General features: G+C 31.6%; 1 protein-coding gene across 1 annotated transcript; it reads right to left on the reverse strand.

Moving 5' to 3' along the window:
• Positions 1–6,889: 6,889 nt before the first annotated feature.
• LOC150088633 (uncharacterized) lies at positions 6,890–7,384 on the reverse strand. The gene has a single exon (XM_090370275.1). It carries the CDS (start codon positions 7,382–7,384, stop codon positions 6,890–6,892), a length of 495 nt encoding a protein of 164 aa, XP_090226401.1.
• Between the last annotated feature and the right edge of the window lie 14,576 nt (positions 7,385–21,960).

Genomic DNA, 21,960 nt, shown 5'->3' on the forward strand with positions numbered 1-21,960 from the left:
TGTTTCTGCTTGAGAAATGGAGTTGGTTTTTATTTGATCATTTGTGTCTATCTAGTTGCAGTTTCTTAATTTTAATATCTCTTCTCTGGTGGCCCATGATATCATTTTTTAAGGATTTAACAAATTTATCCCAGCATCTTGTCAGACCTTTCTGGTTAATTTTCTAATTTTGCTCTAAGTTTTTTATATTATATGTGTTGGTCTTTGGTTTGTAGGAACAGTTTATATAGGCCTTTTTTTTTCTCATCAATTATGTTTCAATTCATCATTCCAAGCTCTTGACCAGTTTTTATTTTTGATAGATTTATATCCAAGACTTTCTTTAGCAGCTCCCAGAATTGATTTTTTTATGTTTAACCAGATTTCCTCAACATTATCACTCTCATATGATTTGAGTTTATCTTTCAATCAATTTTCATACAGTAATTTAATGCTTTCATCTTACAATAAATGTATTTTTAATTTCTTAGTGGTTTTTGTTGGTATTTTCTTCTTTTTAATAAAATAATTTCTTTCTATTTTTAAAGTACTTTCTAGTAGGCAGTGATCACTGTCAATTTCACTTCCTCTAAATACTCCAATGTCTCTAATTCTATTATTTAAATTTTCATTAATGATAATGTAGTCTATTATAGACTGTTTCTTGCTTCCCATGTGAATTTATGAAAATTCTTATGTCTGAAAAATGTATTTGTGATTTTAAGTTTTTAATTATATCCTGCATGTCATTATTAGTGCAGACAAAGCCGTTCGACTAAGATGGCGCTGGAATGGTGTTGTTCTTAAGTGATACTGTACAGCTTACACACAAGATTAGACATAAGGATCCCATCAATGTCAACATCGAGTAATGCATAATCCACACTTAACTGCATGTAAGGTTTAAGCTTAAGTTGTGAGATTTATTGGATACTCATAGCTGGTGGATACAGTTAGGATTTCCAGAACAAAAAATCGACGTTAGCTCCATGGACCCGAAGGTGGATCCGTGAATAACAGATCCACCATTATAATTTAAGCTTAATAAAATCAGTTTTATTTTATTCAGTATTTTCATTTACAATCAGCAATAAAGGTTTGTGGTAACTAAAGTAGGATACATAGGTGAAACAATTCAAACTATTAACATTGCGATTGAAGCCCAAGTCGATACATGATTAACCACACGTAGTAGATTTTGTAGGATCTGATGTGAGTTTAAGATCGAATGTTGATTCCACGAAGTTGAGGAATGTGTTTGATTTGTGATTTTATCGAAATCTTTGGACACATTTAGTTGATGTAACTTTCGGCATCATCACAACTTAACTAAATGAAACACAACCGCACTGCTCGACAAATGTGAAGTAACTGAATGAAGTAGTTACTTTAACGAGTTGTTCAACTCTCGAAAACTAAAAACCTGATTTAAAATCTAGTTATATATCCTTGTAGAGCTCTCAAAGGGCAACAATTTTGTTGCTTAATTGTATGCAACTTGTTGCATACAATTGAGTTTTCTTGGGTGCATGCATTGTACTTGTTGCATCACTGCTATTGTGAGTGAAAGTAACCAAGGCGCAATGGCATATGACCAAAATGTGAACTTTTTAGTTTTTTCGAAAAAAATTATATTAAATATCAAAATTAAAAAAAAAATTTTTTTTTGCTTATTCATCGAAGACATTATATACCCAACAAAATAAATATAAATTGTTTATACTTTTGTCTATTAGTTTCGGAGATATAGCAGTGGTTAGGCGTTTCACTTTTCGTGACAGCCTGATCGCCGTAGGGACTCAGTATAGACATTATTCACATCAAAAAACTGACATCCATCTTTGATTAAACTTTTTAGGCACTAGCATGTTTGCAACTAAACCTCTGAATTGCAGCATTTATCATTAATAAATGGATATCAAAGCTTTGTGCAATTATGACATTCATGTTTTAAATCTATGTATTGTAAACAACCATTTTCCTAAGTTACTGTTAAGACCACTTTTATTAGTTAATACAAGTAGCGTGTAGTGTTTTCATTTCACAGCATTTGATCTGCTGGTCAATGAAAATAGATTAAAAAAAAACTGTTGCACAACAATGCACTTTAAATGGAACATTGATTGTAATCATAAACTGATTAAAACTTTTTTTTTTCTTCTTCTTAGTTATCATTAGAACCCTAGTTAAATCAGTATTTTACACAAATAGCTCCCTCAGTTGTATGTGAATCTTTCCTTTAGATGCTTGAGATTCTGTTTTTACTGGTTTTTACTAGCCACCCTCTCTCTTTTAGATGATGTACAAATGAAAAAAAAAAATAACTGATATAAAACTAATAAAAATTAGATTTTTTTAAATTCTTTATATTTTGTATCATTATTTTTTTGTGATTAAGGCTGATGATTTTATTAGTTAATAAAAGTAGTTATGTAGATAATCTTCTTGCTTAGTCTTCACATCTTTTGGACTGCTGGTCAATTGAAATGGAATTAGAAAAAAAAAAAACAATAATAATAAATTAGCTAAAAACGTTCAATAAAATGGCTGATTAGGGTTTATAGAGTCATGCAATCCATATGACGATTGATTAATTTAATTTTCATAAACTGATTTTTGGAAGGTTGCAGTTCATATGATAAGATGATTACATTACTGTATTTTCTTTAAATTAAGTTTTAATCTTATTTTTTCTACCATCTACATAAGTATAGTGCATTCAGTGCAATCTTAGACTTCTCAAGAAGAGGTGCATCAGTAACTGTGCCTCTTCACCATATAGAATGTATAGCTGAGCAATAACTGATACACTGATTTAATTCTGCATTTATTCTGTTCATAAAAATATACAGTGGAAACCTATTAACATGATATGTGGCAGCACTAGCATTTTGTGTTAACCACATTTTTGCATTAAAAGTTCTGATAACTGGAAAGAAGGGCTACAAATTTTAAGGATGAAATCTTAACTCATAAATTTGGAGGTACAGTAATCATGTGTAAGAAAACATATAATGCATTGCAAGGTGAAGTGTAATTTGCATTATGAATAATGAAACTTTTAAGGTCTGCTCATTTCAAACCTGTATCATTTACACTAAGCTATATAGGATTAGCTATATTAGTGAACTTTTACAGCAATTATTAGTCAGAGAATGTTTGTAGAGATATCCAAAATTAGAAGCATTATATAAACTGCAAATAGTATTCTTCATCGATTTTTATTTTTTTTTTTATCAATAAATACAAAAGCACTATAATACTAAAATATCATAATGACAATAATTATTTTAAAAAAGACGGAAAAAAACCCCCTCAATATTTAGGTGCTTCTTTCTTTCTTTGAAGTCCATTTTTTAAAATACACATTAAAAAAAAATACTGCATTACTGTTTTCAATTAACTAAATTAAAAATAATTTTTCAATTTCAGTTAAATCTTTTAAACTTTAATCTTATAACCATTAATCTTTTATAAAAGGCATTCTTACATTATAAAAATGCATGCCAAAATAAATTGGATGGTTGTTTGCAGTCTTTAGATTTTAATCATGCCAAAGTTTTGTAATGATTAGACACTTATGATGTATCCATTTACAATACAGTATTTTTCATTAATTTTTCTCTCTTGTCAGTGATTATATGAACATATAAAACCAAAAAAATATTATTCATAATAGCAATAGTTATATTCTTAAAACTTTTTTTTAACTTTAAATAATTGATTTTTACACGTATGTGAAAGTTGTAGTGTAGTAATGAATAGGATTTTGTCTTTGAAATTAAGTAACACTTAACTCCACATTTTTGCAGTAAAAAAAATAAAAAAAATAAAATAATAATTCATTGAAGAAATATTTTGGAAAAAACTATATCCAGAACATTCAGTATATCAAACTGTTACTTTATAGATGTCATAAATGATAACATAATAAAGATGATGATAATAATAATAAAGATGTTATGGATGTTATATCATTTCCAAAAACACCAGATCATCTCTCAGAAATGCTGTGTGTAAAGAGTAATAGTTTAGCATATTGAATGTTTCGAATGTAAGGTTTGTCATCGTTATAAGATCAAGAAACTAAACTGTTGCTTACAAAAATGTGGAGTAAAGTACATTGGGATTTTTGGTGCATTGGCTATTCAGGCTATAGTGTTCCAGTTTGTGTAGTACTCTAGTCATATATGGGTTTGTCATCTATTATATCTGTACATGGGTTCTGGGCTGATCTCCTTGTTGTATTGGCTGAAAAAACCCAGAATAATTCATGCCTGAGATCAGCTGATGTCAGCCCTCATTGAAGAAGCATTTAAGAATTCCCCCAATCTCCAATGGGAAGTGAACCAGACCTTTTCAAATGAGCAACAAGTTGTGAAACCACCATACTGTCATAAAGGATTTGTAGTTAAGTGCTATTGTCATGTTACACCTTTTGTTCAAAACATCTTTATTTTTTCCCAGTTCAGCTACATTGGGGGGGGGGAGGGAGAGAGAGAGAGAGAGAGAGAGAGAGAGAGAGAGAGAGAGAGAGAGAGAGAGAGAGAGACCATAACTACTTTATTTTCAATTCAAAACTTGGTTAGTTGGCTAAAAGAGAAAAAAAAAAATGAAAAGTTTTTTTTTTTTGCTGTATTGGATGCAGAAGGCATTTTGCATAGTGACTTCAGTTTATAGCAGCAATTGTCAGTTAAAGCTTCTTTCTAACTATTTTTAATAAACCACAGATCTAATATTTTCCTGTAAGTTACTTTGAGTTACAGCTGCAAAAATTATATAATGTGCAGGCAACTGTAACACACTTTATATTATTATATTATAGCCATGACTTCTTTCCTTTAGGAAATTTATAGTTGCTCAATTATACCATTCATTTTTTGTTATTGAAAGAAATTTGCATTGTTATATTTTTGGAACTGAAAATGACTTTTGTATTAACAATATTTTCTTGTTATCCGTTTGTCAAGAAACAGATAGTTACAGTTGATCCTCCCAAATCTGGCAACCATGAGATCCAGTGCTTGATGGAATTCCTGATAGTCATATTACAGTCATAAAAATGCTGAGAATAATATGCTACACATCACTGAAATAAATCTCCCAGTGTTGAGTGACAGACAATACACCCTTTTCACAAGAGATAATGATCTGAGTAATGGTTTTTAAAAGCCACAATCCAGAGTACTGTAGCTTTTTGTTGAAACTACTTACAGTGAAATCTTTGCTCTGTACAGCCAGCTGTAATGCTTTTTTTTTTTTTTTTTTTTTGAATGGCAAATTCTTGGGTGGTTTTCCAAATCCATCCATTTTTCTAATGCTGGACTGGACTAAATATACAATTCATATTAAATAATATTTTTTTTATCTTACCTGATTTTGTATTAGCCATTTTCTGCAGTAACTGTACTAATAAATATGTATGGGAGAAAGCTGGAAGCTTAGGTGATTCAAAAAAGGTAATGACAGTTTCTTTATATTTAAAATTTATAGTTAAAGTATTTACTTAATTTAAATAATTAAATATTATGTAATGATGTCAACTGAGTGAAAAAGTATGATGAAGCATATAACTATTGAAAGAAAAGTTTATTTATGAATGAGTATAAATATTTACCAGAAAACAAAAAGATGTACTCTGTTGAGTAAGGGAGTTTTTCATTTTATTTCAGTACAATAGTGCTAGATCATGCATCATATAAAACTACTGATATTTCATAACTTGGATTTCAGAACATCCTCTCTACAGTTTTCATTTGAATCTCTTGGAGTTCTGTCAGTATGGAACTTAAAGGATATGAAAAGATTCCAGTTTTGTGACAATATTGAAGTGATGGAAACAGTGCAATCTTGGCTAGACATGTAGAGTAAGCAGTTTTTCTTTCAGGAAATAAAAATGCTTAAAGTATAGATAGGGTAAATTGGGGAAATAAGGCAACTTAATTTTATATTATAAATGTATGAACAAAATAAAGTCGTGAAAGTATTTTTATAACCTTTAATTACAATACTAGATAGTAGTTTCGTCAAATACAAAGCAAATGTATCGCAAGTGAGTATGAAATCAAAAAGTGTCAAAATGCCATATTCCCCCAACAGTGGGGTAATATGGCCACACGTAAAAATGTTTATGGTTGGCATTGTTCTTAAAAGGGTAACTAACAACTAACTATGCCTAATTGTGAAGATACGTAATGAGTGATGGTAAGTAAGTAATTTTTATGAATTGACCTCTGCACAATCTTCACAAAAACGATCAGATGGCGTGCATATCTCACAAATCCAAAGCACACATTGGATCCAGTCACATTTCAGTCCTTTTTCATCAGTGTAAGACCTACAGCATTTTGTACAAAATGAATCTGAGTCATCCAATTCTGATTCATTATCATCACATGGAGGAGAATCATCTTCACTCTCTGATGAACTAGATGGTTTGTGGGCAGCTTGCTTTTTCTTCCTTTTTCAAGAGTTCATCCTTTTCCTTTGGTTTTTGCGATGTTGAATTTCAGCAGTTTTTCTTGCTCTTGTTCCTTTGTTACCACGCATTTGTGCAATAGTTTCAGGTGATGTAAGAACTTGTGCGTGCTGCTTGCATTTGTTTACAAACCACTGGGTTTCGCAACAATAGGTATTGGTGCAATGTTTTCAAACAATTTGGGAACAGCAGGAGTATTATTAACAAGGCTTGTCCCAGCAGTAGTAAGCTCAGGTCTTTACAGGTTCTTGGACTGTGGCAGTTTCATCCAACATGAATGCATGGTCTGGAATTATTTTTGAATTCCAAGGAATGATTCCACAAGCTTGAAATCCAGATACTCCATTCTTGACTGTTGCTGCTTTACACCAAGCTGTTTAGTAGCTCTGGAAATTGACGTCTGGTGATTTTTCGACCTGGATGATTATGCACTCATGTCTGACAGGCTTGCTCCCAATACGTTTTCAATGGCTTGAAAAATGATCGATCCAAAGGCTGCAGCCAATGAGTAGTATGACTTGGGAGACATAACAGCATGATGTCATTTTGGGCAACAAAATCCAACAGTTCAACATCTGAACAGTATGAACTATGTCCATCTAAAATAAGTAAATGCTTGCCTGTTTCCTTTTGTGAGATGAAATGATCCTGCAGCCATTTCTTGAAAATTTCTGTTGTCACATAAGCTGACTTTTGATTCATAACTACTTGACTACCTGGTGGCAGACCATCCTCAACCTCCTTTTTCTTGTTTTCTCCTTTAAAAATGCAGTATGGTGGTAAGAAATTTCCTTCTCTATTCATGCAGGCTATCACTGAAATAGTTTCTCCTTTTTCATCACTTGCCATGCAGCTAACTGACTTTGCTCCCTTACTGGCAACTACTTTGCCTGGGTTATTGTTCAATTGTAGTCCCGATTCATCCATATTGCTAATTCGTCTCGGTTTATCAACTAAATTGTTTTGCACACAAACACTCTGCAGGATGTTGAAATAAGCATCACATTCCTTTAAACCTAGCTATGGAAACACCTTGTGCTTTCGAATTGCTAGTTCCCTATGTCTCTTCATGATTAATCGAAACCAGTCATATCCAGCTTCTTCTTTTTCAACACTAAAATGATGCAGAATGTTATTCTTGATGACAAAATGTACACGTGAGGTGTCTAACGTCATGTTGGGTTAATGCAAAACCATTTTTTTCCAATCTCTGAATGTAGTCAACCAGTTCCTTTTCATTTTCCTCTCCTAAATAAGTCTTGCATCCCAGTCGCATCTTGTGGAAGTTCCCATCTTTTATTCTCCTCATTAAAGTGCTCATTAACAGCCTTTTGTAGGTCCTCTTCAGTCCAAGTTGCTCGTAAATTCTTCTTAACATATTTTCGAGGTATCTAGTCTATAATAACAAAATATAGGTACTAACAAAGTAATAAGTAAGTGTATTTAAATTATAATGAAATTAAAACTTAAAACATAAAATGATTCGGGGTAATGTGCCACACACGGCACATTACCCCTTGACGGCAAGGTGTATAACCCCAAATTACACTCATTTTTAAAAATCCTGCTTAAGCTATGTCATTTTAAACATGACGGCCTACTGATGCCATGAACATATATATCTGGCCTGATACTTTAACCCACCTATTCACTTTATTTACACACATTTTTTACTTCTCCTTTCACTTCTATATTTTCCTGTACCTTATAAAGTTTTGGCTATCATAAATAGACATAAATACCTTGTAATTATTCTGGTGAAAATCAGTCAAAATTGCTTTCTGTCATCACCATGTGCCTAAAAATGGTTAGCGCCACGTCCGTGGATGTTACCATGTGGACAGTATCGCCATCTATACTTGGGTTTTATTAAGTGCAGTATATGCGACATATTACCTAGTGTGCCATATTTCCCAACTTACTATATATATTTTTTATATCTAAACTATTTTGGAAATTACTGAATGAAATGTATATTTATTATAAATTTATGAGCTGATTACAGAACTTGGCATACTGCTGGACAAGAGTAAAATTATGGCTTACATTTGCATATTGTATTAAAAGAGTAATAAACTTGTAATCATTGTATACTAATTAATTTATGTTACTAACTTAACAGTTAGTAACATTAATTCTAAAATATCATTGAATTTGTATACTGTATCAGCTAAAAGAGAAAGAAAAACTTACATGATTTAGCTATTCCTTCTAATAATTTATTCAGACTGTCCACTTCCACAGTGCTAGGTGGACATCTATTCCAATAATTGATTTGTCACTGTTAAAGACAGACAAATTTCTGCATAACCATTTTGCAACCAACTTTTTTCAGTTTTTAGATGTAGCAATTTATAGAGCCCCCTCTTGTGCCCAGACTAATCTCATACTCTTCTCTGTATCCTTTCCAAACAGATCTCTGCTCTTTCAGAAATGAGGTTTCCCATCTTGTGTGCAGTATTCAAGATGTGGACCAACCATTACCTTATATAATGGGATAATCACCTCTGTCTTTGCTGGCAAAGTTGGCAGAACCCAAGAACCTGTCTAGCAGCCTATCTGCACTGCTCAGAGTACTTCATGCCTTACTGTACAGTTATTCTTATAGAGTTTTTGGATAATGCCAAACTCAAGTTGCCTTGAGTTTGGCATCATCCAAAAATATTACCTTGCATTTATCATTGTTGATCCTTAGTTGCCAGTTTTCAATTGCCTAGTTTATCTAAATCTTCTTGAGGTTGGTGTTACTCAAATGCATTAGCTTGCATTTTTGAGGGTTTGAGGTTTCTCACCCTGTGTGCAGTTCAAAATGTGGGCTAACTATTACTTATATAATGGGATAGTCACCTCTTTGTCTTTGCTGGAAAAGTTGGGAACCCTAAGATCTGTCTTAACAGCCTATCTGCACTACTCAAGAGTACTTCATGTACAATTATTCTTAAAGCTTTTTTGTCCTTATCAACTGCCTTGAGTTTGGCATTACCCGAAAACATTACCTTGTATTTATCAATGTTAATCCTTAGTCTCCAGATAAACCAAAGGTGGACAGAGTGGTTAATTTCATTAAACCACCTAAAAACTTAAACGTCAAATGCCTCACTATCATTAATAAATATTAAAAACAGTAAATGGTCTTATATTGAACCTTATGATGTCACATTCGTTATGGTAGTCTATGAAGACTGATAGCTTCTATGGACTTGATGTATGCTATCTCCTACCGCTTATCCATCCCTTTATCCATAATAGTAACTAGCCCTTATTGTCACATTACTCCAATTTATTCGATAATCTTTCATGTGGAACTATCAAAAGCTTTACTGAAATATAAGTATACAATGTCAAAATTTTTCTTTGCATCACATTCCTTTGTTAACAATCTCACAAGTTTTCAAAAACATCTCATTACCAAATTTTAGGATATAGTTCATTTATGATAAGATATTTGGATTATTATTGATCAACAAAAGAAAATTAAGTTATTTTTTAAAAAAATTCATTTTGGTATAATGTTTAAATTTAAGTTTAATTTGATTATAAGCACTTTTTGCTAGAATGTATTACTTTCTAAATTTATTGGTAGACCTTTCTTGGTTGAGGGTAATCTACCTTATCACATATTATCTTCAATCAGAACTTTAATAATCATTTCTTGAAACAGTGTTGATCATGAGCAAACATTAGTTTTGGGCAGATATATTTGTATTACAACTTAATCAAATGGCTGACTCTGTGATTTGCTAATTTTTATTGCAGATTGTTGTCCTTCTGGGTGGTGCAGTAGCTAGCATAGCTCTTCTCTCACAGACTACGTTGACATGGCCTTGGTTATTATTTATGCATTCTTTTAAAAATGGTTTACATTATTTATTATATTTGTTATATCAAAAATAAGTAAGTTGCAGTTTAACATTCTGGTTCCATTTACAGCAGTAAGCTTTCTCATTTTGCACCTATCATTTGTATAACTTTTTCCTTGTCAGAAGAATCAGAAAAGGGGGTTAAAAAATTCTAAATGTCCACAGGCAAAGTTGATCATATCCATCAAGAAAAAACTTCACTGTGAAAAACTCATTACTCATCTTACCTAATTGCAGTGTGATATTTGTTGCTAAGCTGTTTATGATAAGATATTTGGATATTGGGCATTGCAATAGATCCAAGTACAATTCAGCTACAATTCAATTACCTAAGTTCATAATTAAAAACTATTTAATTCTGGTTAATATCATAAACTTTATTCCTCATTGAGACTTTTTGAATGATATATTATCTCTTTGAAGATACAAAACTTGAGGGTGAACTTATGGAAAAACATTCAAAAATAGTTTTCATAATATATAATAGATTACTTACATGTTAAAATGTTAATCAGTGGATTTGAATTATGATGAACATCAAAATTATAACTGCACCACAAAGTTCATATAAATGCTCTTGTTCTTTGTGAGTCATTTACTTATTCAATAGAAAGTTTAAATGTCAGCAAACATTTCTCTACAATTTATAAAGTTAGCCATTATGCTGTTATTAAACAACTGATTGTTTTATCTTGTTTTCATTACTGTATACATACAAACTTTTCTGTAGTAGTCCTAAGGTTATGCTGAATGCACTATAATAGTAATGGATTTTACTAATGAACACAAATCTTTTATGTAACTGAGTACACATGTTTAATGAATACTTTATTTAAAGTTAACATTAGGGTAAACTGGTATCAATAAAAAGTTAATTTTGAAGTTAACTTTTTATATAAAATAACATTATATGATTTTTAGTAAAAAGTGAAATGTTTTTATTATTTTTTACATGAAATCATGTCTCCGTGCCTTAACATATGTTTACTATATTTCATACCAACTAGCTTGAAAAAGCGCTCATTGAAATTCATAAGAATGATATAGATATGCACTAGGGATTTTATGTAAAAGAAGTACAGTAATTAGTTATATGTATCTGTAATGTGGGAAAGGAAAATGGATTTCTTGTAAGCTTAAAAAAGCAACACGTAGCAGAAATAGTCTGGAAATATAGCTTACATTAAATAACACATTTTGAATTTTACTCCAAGTTTTTAGTTAAGAATATTTTAAGTTTTTTTTATTAAGAAATGAAGTTTTATAATTTGTTACATAACTATTTAATATAACTATTTAATATCATTAATATGGATTATTAACAGACATGAGGTATTGTCATACTGACTTGATAGTCTTATATGGTTGGTGATCTGTAATTAAATGAAAATGTTTTGGATGTAGATGTAGATTTAAATAATTGCAATATAGTTCATCTTATAGGAGACTTGCATAATTATGTAGTGTCAGGGCCTAACTTGAGGATATATGGGACCTAGGAAAAAGTATTTTTAGGGCCCTTGTAAAAATATTTATTATGGAATTATATTTGTTTTTGGATTAATAATAACAATAAATGGATAGGTTTTGGTGCCATTTTGTAAAGTCATGGTGCCAATGGCAAATTCAAAAAGTCATCTTGTCAATAATTCTTTGCTTGAAACTGCCTTTTAAATTACTGTTATTATACTATTCTGCTGTAAGAAGGTGGCTGTTTGTTAAATACCCAGTTGAATATTTGTTATTTGATACAGATGAATATATTTCACAAAACAAAAATTAACTTGTGGAATATCAAACACAGAAAGGTGACTAATTAGGAAAATATATTAGAGACTTGGTTATATTGCAAAATAAGATGTTTATTCAATTATTCCCATTGATTTGAAACAACTAATTATGTGTAAAAGCAACCCTTTCTTGGCAGTTTATTAATGCAGTAAAACCTTGATTTAACAGACTATATGGGGCCAAGATTTGTCTACTAAATCTGATTATCCATTAACACATTCACTTCATCTGTATTTGAGAGAGAGAGAGAGAGAGAGAGAGAGAGAGAGTGTGTGCTCATTTTATGTGCCATAATTTTTGGAATATTTGTGCTCATTTTATGTGCCATAATTTTTGGAATATTGAGAGGAACTATTAAAGGAGCAACTCCTTATATATAATGATTTAAAAGTAAAAGTTAGGAATGTATTGCTAAAAGCAAACACTTTTAGGCTGAGCTGTAAATCAAAACAAATCTAAAAATTTTATTAAAGGCTTATTCTGTCTATATAAACTAATCTCGATGGAAGAAGAAATAAAACTGTGTACTAAATCTTTATAATGCACAGTTGAAAATAAACAAAAACTAAGCATTGCTGCAAATAGCACAGAGTTCATTTAGTGTGCCGATATCAAGTAGTCCTTGATTTCTGTTCCTTTACTGCACACATTTATAACCATTTAAGAACAATTGCATTTTTGTTCATCACTTGGGTGTCATTTGATGCATATACACATCAGTGGTGGTGAACATGTTAAACTAGCCAGGTGGGCAGGAGCAGCAGTGTGTAGCACATGCTCCTTGATCAGACCGGGGTTCGAGCCCGTGACCACCAAATACGGAGGATGCGGAAAGGTCAGGGAATGACCACCGCATATCTACGGAGCCATATGGCCTTAGTTGCTAATGCTCCTAAAAAAACCAAACAACAAACGAACATGTTAAACCCAAAAGAAATATGTATATATTCACTGAAGTTTCTAGAATGTTATGAAAAAGTTCTGTACTATTTAAAAAAAACAAAAAAAAACACATTAAACATTATAATACTATAATTTCTGCACTTACTAGTTATTTGAAATACAGGAGCTTGAAATTTGGCCCTGTCATATAGTGGTAACAGAAACTGAAGCTTATTCAGAGTCTGAGGAGCTCTCAAGTATCCTGCTGTAGGTACTGACTCCCTACTGATTTGCTAGGCAAGCTAATAGAAGGGGGTGATGAGAAAAAACCTGCCATCATTTCAGTCTTTTCGATCTGAAGGTACAGGACATGTGAAGTTTGTTTTTCTTACAGTTTTTCCATAACAGGAAAAGAACTGTAAATATGATTTAAGGCAGCATTTCAGAAAGTTACTGCTGTGTTTAGAATGAAAATACTTGATACGGTATTTCAGTTTTTTATCTAATTGTATTATGTAACAAATTTTCGAAAAATTCTGTTTATTTGTATTTTTTGGTACCAATAATTTGAGTATGCTGATTCTAAATATAACCTTAGTTTTTGCATGGTGTCAGTAGAGTGCCTAAAATGAAATAAATGTATACTGACATATCGGTTAGTGCAATTTGCCTTATTTTTATATAAGTAGGTATAAAATGATGCAAATTGCACTGACCTGTATGTCAGTAAACTCCTTTGCAGTTTAGGCAAAAATATCCTTTAGAAATAAAAGTAAATATGAATAATAATATATCAGATTTATTAATAATGCTTAACTTCTTTACAGAAGAGAGTGTTAATTTTGGAAACAAATTGTATATGTTTGAAGGTGTCACCTTAAGGATCCAGTGCTTTAGCAAACTGTCTTTGCTAGAGTCTGCTCTAGCCAACTAAAACAGTTCTGTAGTTATGAAACCACTCCATATTTTTTCATTGTTTACTACATTGTGTTTATCACCATTCTCTTCTATGTTATTACTTATTATTACTCTACTACCCTGCTGTCCCAGAGTCAGAGAAACAAGAGAACTTAGTGAAATCACCTTGCAAAAAGAAAGCATCTTGAAGTGCCACAGACCTCCCATTTATACTGGTCATCTCTACCATACTTTACATATCTGTATTATTCTTTAATATGAACAGAGTGTGCAGGCTGGAATCACTGGGTATATATTCTCATTGTGAAACGACAGCTTTCATATTTTTACTTGAACATGATCTATTTGAAAAGGTGCCACCCTTCTGGATTGTGACTAATACCAGTTTCTTCTCAAAACCAATCAAATATAAACAATAGCACAGGCATTTTGAAACTGTGTAAAAAGTATGCAATAAGCTTTGTCTTCTTCTTTTTTTTTTTTTTTTTTTTTCGATCAATGACCAAATCCAACGCAGAGCCAAGGTATTAGTGATCTAGTGAGAAATTCACTAGATCTAAGCCTCTCACTAAGTCATCCAATTTTTTTTTTTTTTTTTTATATCCAGTTCTTACTGATTAGGGAAATATTACACCTTACCTGAACAGCCATCAGAGTATCAGAGCGTAGCACCAATTATTCTGTTCAACAGATTCAATTCAGCTCTGAAGACGTCTGGAAGGTGGATTGGTAACTGGCAGTTCTTCATTATGTGGCACTGGAGAAATACAGGATGGTGTGTGTGTTGGGATACAGCACAGCTTTTTGATCTATAGATTTTTAAAATTTTGATATATCCACAAAAGTTTAAAATAAAAGTGGCAATCATCATGATGGTTTGTGGGCTCTGTCCTTATTTAAGGTATAGTAAAAGGCATACACTTAGGACTACTATGAAACCACCCCTCTAATTTTGGGGTGCCCACACTTGTCTTGATCACCTATAGGCATTCCAAAATTGGTTTTATATGTATTGCTGCACATCCTTCAAACCTATATAATATCTAGATACATAGCAGAACAAGTCTGGAGATATTTTACACCTTCTTTTGATAGCCATGGCAAACTTCAGATAAAAGAAACTTATATGCATACTACAGGCTGTTGGTATGCACTTATGTAATACAGTCAGTCCTTGTATAACACGTGTTTACACTACACGAATTCGATCATACACAATTTATAAATAGGGGACTGATATCTTATATAATACGAACTGAATTCGCTTATGCACAATTTGCCTTTGTGTTTACAAGAAATGGCAGTCGAACGTGGAATCACCCCAACTGAACGTAACACAATAGGAATGAAGAGAAGATTCTGAAAATGTATTTATGTTTTTTATATCAGTGAAGGGGAAACACATTTCATCATAATAACGTAAAAACCAACACAATTCCAGCTATCAGTATAATCACAAATGCAATTAGATCGAGTTTACTACCAGTTTATAACAGATTCCACTAGCAGAAATGCAACTGGAAATTGTTTTTATTGTTTTATGGTAGTAACCCCTAGAAATGTGAGGTGTTAATAGTGTATCTCTGCCTTTACGGTGTTGTTTATTCAGTTGCTACACGCGCGCAGCTTTGTTTATGTGTAACAAGCGTGCCTCGTTTTTTAATTGTGCTTTATTCCCTAAAAATGAGTAAAATACTTAAAAGGTGTGAAAAGGAAGCGTCCTGGTGAAGACACTGCAGATTCAGAGAGAAAAAGAAAAGCAATATCGATAAACAGAGGCGGACTGGGTCAAAAATTCTTACCTGGGAAAATTTGTAGTGGCCTCATCCACTCCTCATTATGGCCAAAATCACACCGGCCTCTGGCCCACCGGGGTATCCCTGGTAAGGCTTATGGCCAGTCTGCCTCTATCGATAGAGAAAAAATATGAAATTGTGAAACGCTTTGAGCGAAATGAAAGACCATGTGATATTGCACGTGCTACAGACCTAAATGAGGCAACGCCGAGAATTACAAAGAATGCAGAGAAAATAAAAACAACTTTCATAGAGGTACAACTCAAAATGTAATTAAAATCCATTAGATTAAGACGCAAAGAATTGGAAGAGATGGAACGGCTGTCATCTGTTTGAATAGAAAATCAAACAAAAAACAAGTTTGCTTACGATAGAAGCAAAAGCATTAGCAATATTTTATTACGTAATAGAATACTTACGTATTCTATTACGTAAGTATTTTATTACGATTATTGATTGTGTTTGGTAATGTTTTGGCTACAAATGTGTGCGTGTTCAATCTTGGGTGGTCAGCACCTAACCCTATTTTTCCCATAGAGCCTGTTGTTTATATTACACAATTTTGCATTGCACGAGGGTTTCTAGGAACACAACTATCGTGCTATACAAGGACTGACTGTATGTATATATAAATGTTGCAAAAACATAAAACCCTTCAGTTGCTGCCAAAATATTGACACCCACGAACAACCAATGATGCTGTTGCATTCAGCACACAAAATACCTATAGGAAACAGTTACATATAAACAAATGTTTTTTTTTTTTTTTTTTTTTACATAGTTTTATCTGGTATACTATTGATAAATGAAAACAAGGCCAGCCTTCTCATTAGCTGAAAGTTAAATTTTCTTTACTGCTAACTGAAATGTTTTAGCTAATGGTAAATATCATTAGAGTAAGGCAGTTATGCTACTGGATCATGGTTAGTAAAAATCCTGGTTTTGTGATACTGTGAAGTCCTGTTAAATTGAGTGTTTACTGTATATGGATACTAAATTTGCAAATAATTATATGTACATTTGCATCTGTACATCCAGGGTTGCTTGTTTAACTGATATGCTTTCCTTTTCAGTGGGAAAAAACTGGATGAATGCACAAAAAGAATGCATTATGAAAGTTTGAATTCTGCAGGCAAAAGTATTAAAAGTTTAATATCAATTTAACTTAATTTATTTTCATTTCTCACAAGAAGTTCAATTGCATAGAAAGTAAAGTAAAAAAAAAGTACTAATTAAATAATAAACATTGACATATCATCAGAGCAATATTAGTAAATTTCTGTGTTATTGTCACTGTCAGCATACTTGTTCAGAGTTGTAATGATAGTGTGTTTTATTGCAGTATTCTTTAATTAAACTGTAGCTTAGTTTAATTTTTAGTGTATTTTTTAGTATTGAATGATCATATGATGAAAGCATACTTTGTTGATGTGGAACTTGCTAGTGCAATAAGCAGATTTCAGTACTAAATTTTTAATTAGATTACATCTGCTTTTGGTATTTGGATTTGTTTGAGGCATGTATTTCCATCATTTAACTGGGTCTTCTGCTATCGAGTCAAAAACAAACTATTTGAATATGCTTGACTTTGTTTTGAACTGTATTAAAAGTATTATTTTCATATATTTCTCACTCATATTTACTGTTTCATCTATTTCTTTTCTGTATGGAATGAAAGGATGATTATGTTTATCTGATTTTGTTTTGATGTGGCCCGAAGTCTTTTTCCATTAGCACTAGCCATGTGTGACAGCTACCAGCAATAATGTTTTCTTTGCTTTGTAAGACAGTGCACCACAAATGGACTGATACTGATTCTCAATCCCTTTCATTTGCCTGTACACAAATTAGATAGTACTACTGTATATATATGCTACACCTGTTAATAATATGCATTTTAAATGCATATTGTCTACAAAAAAACATATCTAGGTGAGGTTTTTATATATATATATATATACATACACATATACAGTTGAATTCGGTTATAACGAGCATGGAGATAATGAGATTATGGCTGTAATGAGCAAAAAGCCATAATGATTTTAATTTATGCATATTCCCATACGATCGCTCATTGTTATTTTCATTTTTGTCTATTCCAAGAATTGGAATAGACAAAAATGAAAAGGGTTATTTAGCTTTTATGACCACCTGAATCTGATTAGCTGCCAGATTTCCTTGTCCTTTCAGGGACGGGGGTTATACAATAGTGCATTGGTGTTCCGCTTGTTGTATTGCCCTATTTACAGATTGTCTTGTGTTCACTGAACCATAAATTTTTATTTCGGGACTTACTTCTTATGCATTTTGGAACTTCTAAGAACTTTGTATACAGATCACTTTACTGTCATTTTAAAGTAAAATCAGTTAGAAACGAACCCTTCCTTCGGAAACATATTTACTAACAAAAGCAAGTCTCTATTCGTGAGTTAGAACGTCGTGCAAAAAATGTTGCTGTGTAAAAAGTTGTCTTTGTCCTCTTCAACAGTATTGCCATTGTGGAAGAATAAACGTTTACATATCGGCACTGGAAAAGAACATAACAAAAAAAAAGGCTGTACTCCAGTTTAAGGTACCCCTTGTGTTTTGCTGTGTGACAAACAGAAGGTTGTGTGAAGGACTTGAACTGAGAAAAACAGTCATAATTAGAAGGGGAAAAAAGGGGGGATCATGTTTTAAATTGACTTTCATTTGTGTTTAGTGAAAAAAGGTTAGGTTTTTATGAGACTTTGGGAAGGATTCAAGCAAAAACTGGTTGTTGGCCACGTCCAGGGTGTACCATAAACTGGAGTTTTACCAAAAAAAGAAAAAAAAGTTAGAAAGTACAAGGTCACAAATGTTGATGAAGCAGTGCTTCAATGGTTCATCACTACACAAAGAAGTGCTGGATTTTCAATAGACAGTCCAATCTTTAAAAATTTGCTAAACAATTTGGATGTGGAAATTTTGTATGTAACAACAGTTTGCTGGATAAAATAATATACTAATATTATTTTTTTCTCTCTAATACTACCTTTGTTCTTTGAATGTATCTTTTTATCGAATAAAAAAAAAAAAAAGAGGTAGATTTAACTCCATGTACGGCCTCCATAGCCCGAGTGGTCAGGAGTGGGAGTGCAGTATGCAGTAGCACACGCTCCTTGAGTAGACCAGGGTTCAAGCCCCTGACTGCTGAATACGGTTGATCTGCCAACCAGCACTGGACCAGCGTGGCAGATTATGGTCCATTTTCCTCAGCATGAATTGTTGAGGGGGCTTCCATCCTGCAGTGGGTTGATAATGGCGGCACTCTACCTTTTTTTTTTTTATAGTGAGTAATGGTCATAATGAAGAAATTTTGTAAGTCTTCTGATGCTCATTATAACCAAATTTGACTGTGTGTGTGTGTATGTATGTATATATATATATATATATATATATATGGGGTTTCTGTATGTGTGTATTTTCTCTATGTGTAAATCAACTCACTTATCTTGCGACTGGCTGCAAAGATAGCTTGTTAGTAACCTATATATATATATATATTTATATTTTTGTGGTTATAGGAAATTATATAGCAGTTTAACTAACAGGAGGTGAAATTAAGTAAATAATTAGGATAGCAATCACACTCCTGTCCTTGTATTACACTAAAAGCTCAGAGTGTGGAAAATTTTAGTTGTAGGAAAGTGAACAGTATATGACCGAAGAATATAAAGTTAGTACTCAAGGTTATCTTGGAGTGCAATTTTCCATCCATGCTATTAATGGCCCTGGATATGGTAGATATGTGTATCTATAAGTAGTTGTATGTATACAAATATGTAATAATCTTATTAGTAAATTAATAAGAGGAGTTTACCTCAATATAGTACGTGGAACACTTCCGTATGATACCCTCCAGAAATTAAAACGGAAAAAACGAAAAAATCGACAACTTACCGGTACGTTAAAGTAAAATATAAATAATTAAATAATCAATTTAACACAATTCAAAATCAATTCATAATCTTATAATTAATCTTCCACTTACCAATATTGCCTTATACTTAGAAACTTTTACTATTCAAATCTTAAACTTTTAGGTAACTGGCTGATATATGTGAAATAGTATCTCCTCAGGATGCCACACCATTTCACTATTTAAAATGCTGAAATAGTCCATGTTTATATACAGCCTACCCTTGTAGTGTAGTCAATGAATTTTTATGGTTTTTTTTATATATATACAGGTAACTGTGGCATCTGTGTTATGTTACCTTTAATTTTATATAAATAAGATATATTTTTACTGAAAATGTTATACTGTTGGGTAATGGTTTGTCAATTGTTAATTAATAGTTATTAATAAAAAATAATTAAAATAAAAAAATAAGCCATAGCAAGGACTTACCATGCTGCACATTGCTGGTTGAACCAAAAAAATGATCAAGTTACTTTTCAGAGCTAAATTTCAAGATTGCCACCCTCTGTCGTGGGCTTAAGTGGTGACCTCTTATGGGCCAGGATTAATGTAGATGCCATAGTGTCTACATATAAAAAAAAAAAAACCATAAAAATTCATTTCATTTAAAATTAAACTAAATTAAATTTATTGGCTACACTACAATGTACAGGAAACTATTGAAATGTTATAGGCTGTATATATTGACTATTTCAGCATATTTTGCTGAAATAGTGAAATGATGTGGCATCCTGAAGAGATATCGTTTCACCTATATCAGCCAGTTATCTACAAGTTTAAGATTAGAATAGAAAGTTTTTAAGTATGAGGCAGTATTGGTAAGTGGAAAATTAATTATAAGATTATTACATATTTGTATATATATATATATATATATACACAACTACTGTATGGATACACATATCTACCATGTCCAGGTTTATGGTTTTTTTTTTATATATACAGGTAACTGGGGCATCTATGTTATGTTACCTTTAATTTTATATAAATAAGATATATTTTTACTAAAAATGTTATACTGTTGGGTAATGGTTAATTGTTAATTAATAGTTATTAATAAAAAAAAATTAAAATAAAAAAATAAGCCATAGCAAGGACTTACCATGCTGCACATTGCTGGTTGAACCAAAAAAACGATCAAGTTACTTTTCAGAGCTAAATTTCAAGATTATTACATATTTGTATATATATATATATATGTATATATATATATATATATATATACACAACTACTTATGGATACACATATCTACCATGTCCAGGGCTGTTACTAGCATGGATGGGAAATCATGCTTCCAAATAACCCAAGCACTGACTTCATATTCTTCAGTCATATACTATTCACTTTCCTATAACTAAAATTTTCCACACTCTGAGCTATTAGTTTAATACGAGGGCATCAGTGTCTATTTCTATTCTAAAAATTACTTACCTAATTTTGCCTCCTGTTAGTTAAATCGCTATTTATTTCCTAAAACCACAAAACACGTGTACACATACAAAAAAAAAAATAAAACAAATATATATATATATATATATATATATACAGTATACACATTTATTCATAGTTTCTCTAATTTTTTCTATATATATTCTAAACTAACAGTAATTAATTTATATATATACACACATACATATATATTTAAATAAAACAATTCCATATTTAAAAATATATGGAAATCATTTTCATGAGGAAATGCAAGATCCTTGTTGGCTGAATTTATACTTGTTCTGGTTCCTTGTTTATGACTTAAATGGCTATTTGTAAGAAATTCTGTCCTTTTAAAATTTATAATTCTTTGTGGATATTGGAAAGTGTTTAAAGTTTTGGGTACAAATATGAGATCTTTAATGTGGGATAGGAATCTTTGCTGGTTGATAGTAATTAAAATGTAATGTATTTTTTTTTTATGAAAACATTTTGATATATTCTGTCTCTGATAAAAGTTAAATTTAATACTTTCCCTTTCTAAGTCTCAGTTCATAGGCTTGTTCAACAGTTTTAATCAAAGGTTCAAATTTTGATACTTTAGTTGTGATAATGTTTATTGATTTCTACAGAGTTTCATGCTGTTATTAGACTAAATATTTTCTTTTTTGTGGAGGGGGGGATTTGTCCTTTTTTCCCCATAGATAAACATGATTATATAATTTTCCTTCTATAAGAATGGATTATGGACCACATCAGCAGGTCCATAATGCTCTTTATAGTTAATTTTGTTTTTGTTTTGGCTTTTATTTTTCAAGGAAACATCTACATTCTTATTATGTTAACATATTTTACAACCAGTGTAGTAATTATATATATTT

This window comes from Mastigoproctus giganteus, chromosome 3 (assembly GCF_048544385.1).
Source record: "Mastigoproctus giganteus isolate SK-2022 chromosome 3, ASM4854438v1, whole genome shotgun sequence".
Lineage (NCBI taxonomy): Eukaryota > Metazoa > Arthropoda > Arachnida > Uropygi > Thelyphonidae > Mastigoproctus > Mastigoproctus giganteus.